At 38.6% G+C, this 9,730-nt stretch overlaps 1 protein-coding gene across 3 annotated transcripts in view; it reads right to left on the bottom strand.

The window, feature by feature from the left end:
- The window catches only part of Tpr (translocated promoter region, nuclear basket protein), a 94,452-nt gene that overhangs the window by 17,505 nt on the left and 67,217 nt on the right, over positions 1 to 9,730 (bottom strand). For 2 of the 3 annotated variants that reach the window (XM_004643982.3, XM_023704110.1), the window contains exons 40-45: positions 5,088 to 5,288; positions 4,009 to 4,140; positions 3,747 to 3,837; positions 1,625 to 1,809; positions 777 to 845; positions 585 to 679 (exon numbers count right to left, since the gene is read on the bottom strand). In XM_004643982.3, coding sequence (XP_004644039.1) covers positions 585 to 679; positions 777 to 845; positions 1,625 to 1,809; positions 3,747 to 3,837; positions 4,009 to 4,140; positions 5,088 to 5,288 — 773 coding nt within the window. The remainder of the gene's footprint in view (positions 1 to 584; positions 680 to 776; positions 846 to 1,624; positions 1,810 to 3,746; positions 3,838 to 4,008; positions 4,141 to 5,087; positions 5,289 to 9,730) is intronic. The other variant, XM_023704109.1, reaches the window with a different exon arrangement.

The raw sequence follows: 9,730 nt of genomic DNA, 5'->3' as shown, positions 1-9,730 counted from the left end.
TTAACATTTATTTATTTTTTGGGGGGGCAGCTCAGCCCACCAGGGGGTGGGGCTGGCTGGCATGTGGTACTGGGGGATCAAACCACGGTCCCTGTGCTTTGCCAAGCTTGTTCCAAGTAGGTACTTTAGACCACCGAGCCATCTCACCAGCCCCCCTATAGTATTTAGATGCCAACAGAATACCCATCTCTGACAGGACTAAAGAAAAAAAAAAAGGGTGAGGATACAAAGGAAGGACCATTTTGTGTTTGTATATACAAAACAGATAGGTAGATGTACAGCTACTTTTGCTTAATTCAACAAGAAGATTTGTACTAGTTGTGTTTGGACAGGATATCCTGTCTGCTTCTTGTACTCTGGATAACCACTAAGAAGATAACAATGTAGAAGGCATTAATTATTGAAAATGTCCTATTAATCAGCTTTGAAACTGTCTCATTGATATTTCTTTCTCAATAAAATAAAATAAAAAAGAGTACTCAATTAAAGAGAATATAATTTTATCTTTTTAAGCTGTGTCCTTAATGCCATTTAAAGTAAATTATAAACCCTAAGATAAAAAAAAAATAATAATAATAACTTACTGAATAGCTTCAGCAAATCCATCAGTACGATGTGGCACCACAAGAGTTGGGGTACTTGGAACTGTTCTGTCCTCATCATCAAAAAAATGCTGCTGCTGAAGCAAAGAAAAAGGACAACAGTTAAAACAGAATGGATGTGGATTTTATGTGTATAACAAGTGAATTATTTTTACATGACGGATACACACTTACCATGCCACCTATCCCTGGAGTCAACTGAAGCCCACGTCCTACTGACTGCCTCCTGGTCATCTGAATTCTCTGATTTAAAAAAAAGAGTATCATTTATTTTAAGAAACTATGCAATAAAACAAATAGCAAACAGTAACACATACAGTTTGTGCTGCCATTAAAAGATTACTATAATCTTTTCACTGTTCCTGCTGTGTTCTACATGAACTTTTGATTAAGAGTCATCCATTCCCACTATGTGTTAAATGTAAATGGTCATGCACACCTTCATTAATTTTATTTTATCTTATTTTTTTGTGGCGGGCTCAGCCTACCAGGGAGCGGGGCTGGCGCAGCATGTGGTGCTGGAGATTGATGTGCGGTCCTGTGCACTTTGCCTAAGCAGGCACTTTAGACCACTGAGCTATATCGCTGGCTGACCTTCACTGATTTTAAAAGCAGAAAGGTAATTATAAAAAAAAAAATAATAATAATAATAATGTCACGCAGGAAAGAAATTATTATGTAAAAAAAAACGACTTTAACAAAACCTTCAAACGTTAATGGTAGTATGCTACTAAGTTAATTAAAATCTGAGAAAATTCTAAACCTGTAGAAAACCAAATTTTATTTGCTATAAGTATAATCACAAGTTATGTACTATTAAGACATGTATTTCTACATTTTAGTCCATTTATGAAATTAAAAGTAAACTATTATATTTCAAGGATAAAAAGTCAGATATTTCTTTAAAAAAATCTTATAAAAATGTGTCAGAACACAGAAAATTTATTTAATTTAAAAAAAAAACAAAGTCTATTAAAAACGGAGAACAGTTCAGTTTTGAGAGTAAACAGTTCTTTTCATACCTGAACTGGTGGCCCCAGCTCTTGAGGTGGAGCATGAATGGTCAGGCGTGGGGGAAGCGGATGTGGTGGGCGTCTAGGGGACTGAGGAGCTCGAGGGGTCTGCCTTTCAGATGCTGATGATGGTTGCTGCTCTCTAGAAATCTCCTGGGAAAAGGAGGACTCTGTAGCACTTGTGTTTCCTTCACCTATGGAAAAGAGAAATTTATTGTGCCCTACTAAATTTCACAAAATAACTTGGACAAAAATAATCCCTAGAAATGTAAGTCTTACCACTAGGACTGTTCCCTTCACTAATATTTCCAGAAATAAAATGTAAAATGTGGTAACAAAAAAAAAAAATGTATTGCAAGTCCTTAACTTCTTTGAGTCTATTTTTCTCATTGGTTAATATACCATATTTAGTGTACAAGTAAAGTTTTCCTTAAGACAGCAAATATAATGGACAAAGCACTTAGCATCATAAAGCACACATTGAACGAATTTTGGGTGCAATTCTTCCAATATGAAAAGAAAAACAAGACACTATCATCAAACTCATTAGCAGCTTATAAAACTAAGATCTAGAATAAATTATTGCTCTAACATTTGTAATCTCTGTAACATTGGGTAAGCTATTCTCTTTGATTCTGATTCACTGGTACCTTTATTTAGTAAGTTTGTTGCAATATCAAGACAAGTCAAAGTGCTCAGAGAAACCCTGAGTAACTGGCAATATATCAAAGCTATCTGATACCTTAATTTTACCCAAACTACTACGATTATTTTTACATGACCACCAAATACAAACTACAACAAAACAAGACAGAGAAAAATCTGGCAAAAATAATTGATCAGGATATATTATATATTTTGTATCAGGGAAAAACAGCTACAAATATCTGCTCTCAGAAGACCTAACTTCTTGTGATAGTACCTAAGAAAACAAGATCTCTTTCTATATCCACTTACATGATACATTGAAAATATTTATTTTGTAACATATTTATGAAGAATACTATTGTTTATTATATCTCTTATTATTCACTGGTTTATTTCTCTCTTAAAAAATCTTAAAGTTGAACAGTTTTCCCTTATTTTACATTAATTTATATGCTTTTTGCCTTTTTAAAATGCCTACACCTACAGAGAAGCACATTTACATTTTCCTATTATTCCTAAATATGTAACATTTTACTAGATTGGTAAACTAATTTACTGTCTTACTATATTATTCATTGTATGGCTCAATATTCCTACTTATAAAACTAGAAATATTATACCAGATCATTATTAATTCTTTTTAAAGCAATGTTACTAAATCACTTTTTTTTTTTTTGTATTTTAGGGAAGGGTCTACAGGGTGTTCAGGGTCTCACTACTAGATCAGACTTGTAGTGATTGGACTGTTTATAGTTTCCCAAGAGTTGGGATTACAGGCCTGCGCCACCACGCCCAGTCTCAGCAGGCCCTGGGGTGGGGCTGGGGCCAGCATGCCAGGCCCAGGAACTGAACCCCGGTCGCTGCCATCTGCCTAAGCAGGTGCTTTAATCCACTGAGCTATTTGTTTTTTCGTGGTTTTTTCTTTTTTTTTTTTTTTTTGGTACTGGGGCTTGAACTCAGGACCCTGTGCCTGCTGAGCTAATTGTCTAGCCCTTGAAAATTAAATTATTTCTAAGTTTCTAGTGGATCTCCAGAATTCCTCCTTTCAAAGATCAGATTTACCAAAAGCCATGCTATACTATTAAAAAGAATCCTTTTTCTGTTGGTTGTTTGGAAGACAACACTGCAAACTTCCAATATACACAACTGTTACGGCAGTTTGGTTAGCTTGACCTCTTCTGTTTGTGAACTGCTACTACGAGTCCCTGATTTAGCTTCTCCAGCTAGTATGAGCAGCAGCAGCAGCAGTACATTAGGTATTTCAAAATGTTTGCACTTTGTAGCAGTACGATGAGTTACAAGGAGTGGTATAATGATGCATGTAACAGAGGCAGAGCAGACTTTATAAAAGTATAATAGTGTCAAAGCAGGAATGCTAAATATTTTTCTCAATTTACTGAATTTTATTACATAAATAATTAGCTACAACTTTAGAAAATACTGCCAGAAATATTCGATTAAAAAAGAACAATAAAAATCTCACCACTGTTTTGAGAATCAGCAGCTCTCTGATTACTTTCACCACCACCCATACTTTCTTCTGTTTCGGTACCAGGGTCAGTCCCATCACCACCCTAGAACCAAAAAGATGACTTAAAACACAAATAAATTAAGTATCTTTAAAAATTATTAACCATATCAAACTACAGTGAAAACAAAACAAAAAACCCTTAGAAAAATACAACACTTTAGTGTCCTCCTAAGCAGCTTCCTACGCCATGCAGGCCCAAGCCCCATGCCAGTACCTCTGCATCGTCGGCATCGTAGCCGTCATTGCCATCTGCGCTGCCGGTGCCCTCGTTACTGTCCTCACCATCATCCCCCATCCCCGGGTCGTCCTCCTCATCATCCTCGTCCTCTTCATCCTCCTCGTAATCCTGTCATGAACAGCACCGGCATAAGTGAAATGCGGGCCATGGCTCCTGTGGTCTGCACACCTGGGGTGCCACTGCTAACCAGAGCATAGCAGCAACCATGTGGGATCAGCACCTAGCACCAAGCAACACAGCTGTTGTGACTCACGGAATCAGCACACAGGTGACGAGTGCTGGTTTCTGCTGTGTGCATGGGACTGCTTAGTGCTTCTCAACCACAGTGCTATGTGGTTCGATTTTTTTGAGGCACTGGGGACTGAATCCAGGACCTCCTGCATGCTAGGCAAGGGCTCTACCACTCAGCGGGTGCCGTAAGATTCATTTTGATTCTATCTAAACTTAAGTAGATACAATAATGAGGTATTTATAATATCATATAATTATCAAGAATTTAAAAAATATGTTTTATTAATGAAAAATAAAAATGAGAAACTATCAATATAGGAATAAATCCTAATATCAAATTCTACTGATGGGCCGGGGAGATAGCTCAGTAGAATAAGCACTTCCCTGGCAAGTGCAAGGGCCTGAGTTCAATCCCCGATTCCGCAAAAAAAAAAAAAAAAAAAAAAAAAATTCCCACTGAAAATATATTTCAAAAATAATAAAAATGCCTCAACTATTTGTGGAATGAACTACAGAGCTCTAAAAAGAAAAGAGTAAATCTGCTTTTTTAAACTCAAAAAACCCCAGAAACTACTGTTCATAATTAAATCGAATCACTTATCAATAAGAGTTAAGATTGAGAACAAAATTTAAACGGCTCCATCATTAAAAAAATTTAAAAAATTGGAAAAAAATTTAAAAAACTGGGATTTTCTATCACTGACTTTATGCTCATTTTTATTAAATTTCTGAACTAATCATGATAAAAACACAATCTATAAAACTGGGAATTAGAATTTACTAATGGATACAATAGTTCCCGAGTTTAAAAATACTGAATTCACCTCATGTTCTCCATCATTTTCATCTTCCTCCTCCTCCTCATCATCACTGTCAATCACAATGACATCATCTCCTTTGCCTTGACCATCCTGGGAGGAAGTTGTGGTTTGCTGATCTGGTTGAAGTTGTCCCAGGTCTATTTGCAGAGACTGAGAAGTTTCTTCACCATCTTCCATGGGTGTATAATCACCCTGAGTGACTCCCTTTAAAAAAACAATTAGCAAGATAGTATAGATCAAAGACTAAAGTTTTGAGGGGTTTTTTTTTTTGTGTATTTTAGGGAAGGGTCTACAGGGTGTTCAGGGTCTTACTACTAGTTGGGACTCATAGTGATCCGCCTGTTTACAGCCTCCCAAGAGCTGGGATTACAGGGGTGTGCCACCACACCCAGTCTCAACTGTCTTCTCAGTGTGCCCCGGAGACGGGGCACGCCTGAGGATGGAACCCCTGGCCCCTGTGCCTGCTTGTACACACTTTAATCTGCTGAGCTATCTGGCTGTCCCTTGAGTTCTTTTACCATATTGGTATACAATGCATTATTATTAGGTTATACCCTAAACACATACACAAACACATGATGTGTATAAATTCAGAACTACTTCGGTGGCACTCCAGATCAGAGATACCTACAGAAATGTGCCATTAATGTAATTTCAGAATTTGTAATAGTCAAAAAAAGAATGTGGTGTAATTAATTTTAATAATATACTTTACCAATATATCCCAAACACAATTTGAATGTGTATTCAAAGTAAAAATTATAAAATATTTTGAAGTTCAAAACTTACTATACCTTCAAAATATGATGTATACTTCCAATTTATCTCAATTTGGCTAGGTGTAATCAACTGATCTATAACCAGTATTGTTAGCTGACAGTGTTATTGCACAACCAAGACAGAAGAAATGGGCCTGAAATGTTTTATTAAAAAATCTTTTCTTCTTTAAATAAACAAGAAAGAATGTAGAGGCACACTATACAAAGCAAGCTATTTTTTACTATCATCTTACAAAGAAACATCTCACATTAAAAAAAAAAAAGGATGACAGGAAAAATCACAAACAGGAAAAAATAATTACACAGTTTCTGTGGATTATTATACCTTCAGAGTAAGTTACAACATCTTAATGACAAAGTACCTAAGATACATGTGGCACAAATATAGAAAACAGCACAAATTATGAATCTAATTTTTAAAGGTTATTTTTCAGGTTTCCATTTGAAAAATGGAGGGAGAGTAATTATGGCTGGTAGGAGGCATCTCAGTATCAAGCCAGCAAATGCACTTAAAATGTTTTGCATACTGCCCAATACACACAGCGTTCAGCAAACGTTGGCATGGGTAAGATAACTCTTTTAAGAAGTATAGTTCCACTATACAGAGGAGAAAAATATGACATAAATTAAGTTACATAATGGCACAAAAGGATGCTTAAAAGGTAAAGTCTTTATGAAAATATTTCAAAAGTTCAAAAAAAAAAAAAAAGTTCAAACAACTAAAACATCTGAAATGCTGCTGGTCTTTTAATTGATTTCCAAAATGGTATTATGCTAGCTATTGAAATGAATTTCACTAAATTTCTGAAATGTACCATAAAAATGTCTACTTTTTAGCATAAGCACTCAATAAAATCTTTCATATAAGCCAGCAACAATATTATTTGAACTGAGACACTCATTACCAATTATCTAGGCCATGTTAAAAAAAAAGAGAGAGAAAATCATGGTATAATTAAAAATGTTCTTAAAGTGACATGCTTATTTAAGGAAAAACAATGAAAAGCTAAGTGATTCTGGCTGACTGACAGTCTCAAACAAAAGTTGTAGTTTTTATATCTGACAAAGTCTAGAGATAAAACAGAAATCCATGTATTTCAAATTGCTTATGCTCTTCACACTGTAACAGAAAACAACCCCTTCCCCCCAACTAACCAGTATACTTCAGTTTCTTAGTTATTCAGTTCCTATAAGACCCACGGGGGTGTCCAGTTAGTGTTTGTCGGTCCTGCTCAGCTGGAGCAGAAGGACACACTGATCACCTCTTATTGGTTAAGACCGCCCTTAAGAGAAGGGGGCTGGGATGTTTAACTTCTGAGTTCGCAAGTGGACAGAATGGGGCAGCAACAGGCTGCTGTCTGTGCACCAAGACTGGGAAGCACAGCTTGCAGAGCTGACTGGGCCCTCACCTGTGGCTCCATGCGAGCCACATATGGCATAACAGAGGCCTTGCACCATCCTTAGCGAATCATACCTAAGTCCCCTGGAGGGGCACCTGAATAGTCTCTCTCTGAAGGGCATTCATCCATTGTATTCGAGGGTACAAAATACATACATAGTAAGTCAGAGATGGGAATCAATTAGTCAAAAACTACAGTCCTTAACTGCAGGAAAAAAAGGGCTTTCACAGAGTTAAAAATGAAATCAAACAGGTTCCTGCATCTCAAAAACAAAAACAAACAAAACCCCTTTCCCCCCATAAAAAAAAACTAGGCCCATTCTTCCTGAAAAGTCCACTTTGGCACCCTCGTTGGCCACCACAGTTGCTGCCAATACCTACAGCTTCACTACCTCTCCTGAAGCTACACCCAGCCACTGAACTGATTCCAGCTAGGGACTGCTGGGATTTGGCTGCTCCCCTCCCCCATTCCTATCCTGGTCAGATGGTGTCATGTAATATCCAATCTAGATGACTCAGAGATTCCTTCTAAGTTCCACACTTTGACTAAGGAAAATTAGACTGTGAGCCTGACCTGTGAGTTGGCATGGCTTTTAAAATGTCACCTCACCTAACAACAACCCAGTCAAGCACTTCAGAGACCTCAAAAAGGTGGGGCAAAAGTCCATTAACTGCTGCTTTCGAGAACCCTGATCTAAAAAAGGCACCTGATTTCTGTAAGAAAAATCCATTCTGCAAAATGATCATACCCTCTGGCTCTAAGGACTATGGTCATTAAAATAACAAATAAATGAATAAATAAGACAACTCTCAAAAGCTTCAATCTGAATCAAATGACAGCCCTTTCATTGGTCTAAAGAGCTCAGACTAGGACCAACCAGGCTCCCTTCTTGAGCTGGGGCACGAAGAGCTTATAGTTCCATCATCAGGACAGCTGGGACTCTTGCCTCTCGTCCCTTCTGTGAGGCACAAACATTACAGACTGGGAAGACATCTCATCAAACATAAGTCATTCATACAATTTTTGGAATAAAAACTTCTTCAAATTAGAAGCGACCATCTCCTTTGCATCAAGCCAGTCAGCCTCCCTCTTGCTGAACTCTGTATTTTCAACCCTGTTCTTTGAGAGGAAGATGACACCTGCATCAGCCTGAGACAGAAAACATAATTCTGAAGCTCTGAAAATTCTCCTCCCAGAGGTATAGACTAAAGGCTCACCCCTGGGCCTGGCTATTGACCATGCTGCCTCACTGTGATCACTGCTGTTAGGTACCATGGGAAGCACACAAACAGGCATCCAGCCACACATCAGCCTGATACTCACCTTGGGCAAGGTCTCCATGCTGTCGGCAATGCAGTCATCATCTTACATTCTGCAGTTCATGACCAACACCCTTTCTGGACTATTCTAGATTTTAAAGATGCCTTCTTTTTGTGTGTTGCTCCCATAAGCCCTTTCAACTGGGAAAATCCTGAGATAAAAGGCCAGCTCACCTCAACTCAATTGCCATAGGGGTTAAAACCTCTACTATTATGGGGAGGCTCTGAGGACAGATTTGACTCCGTCATGGTCCCCTAAACACACAATATAGACTGTCAAACTGCTGAAATACACATCTCCTGACTGTAAAGCCAGTTCAAGATCTCTGAGCTGCCAATGTTGCCAGAATGGCGCTCTGTATATGGTGCCTCAGTCTTCTGCCACCCACAGCCTGCTGGTACACCTGCCTGGGCCTACAAATGCCACCCTCTGCCTTTGGTTGGCTCCTGTCAGCCAGCCCGTCTTTACAAAGACCCCAGTTATGGACTCAAAGGTAAACTGATCTGGACTTAACATCTCAGAGGTTCAAAAATTTGTTTGCTACTCACTCTACTTCTGATTGATGACACCCCAACTGCTGCTGGAAAGGCACAAAATCTCTGCTACAATATCTGGCAGAAACTGGTTAGGAAAAAACTGCAAACTTCTTAAGAGCTCTTGGTGTCTGTAAAATCTGGACTCTTGAGTTCATAAAAACCATGATGCTTAATCAGACTGTCAGCTCCAGGGGGCGCCTAGTGGCCTACTGTGAGAATACTTGGATTTGGTTCCTACGGACTGCCTCTCCACTTTGCCTCTGCACTCTAACAGCCATAGCCACTGTCTTGATTAAGAAAGCTTACACGCTTACCTTAGACCAAGACATAACTCCAGGCGCCATCTGTACTAAGATGAACTGTTGTAAAAAATGGACCCCTTGATAGATGCAGAATACACCTTGTTTACAGACAGAAGTAGCTCTGTCAGGAATAAAATCCAACCAACTAGATATGCCATGGTTCTTGCTAAAACTCACCTGCAGGGAGGATTTTCTGCCGAGTTCCGGGAGCCCCCAGACCCAGTTCTAGCCCAGGCACAGCTCAGGCCTGGCATACAGGCCTGAGGTGTAATCCTGCAGCTGCAACCTCTGCAGGGGAGAGTGTAGAGA

Source organism: Octodon degus, unplaced genomic scaffold (assembly GCF_000260255.1).
Source record: "Octodon degus isolate 3935 unplaced genomic scaffold, OctDeg1.0 scaffold00188, whole genome shotgun sequence".
Lineage (NCBI taxonomy): Eukaryota > Metazoa > Chordata > Mammalia > Rodentia > Octodontidae > Octodon > Octodon degus.
The sequence above is the reverse complement of the archived record's forward strand: the minus strand, read 5'-3'. Positions and strand labels throughout refer to the sequence as shown.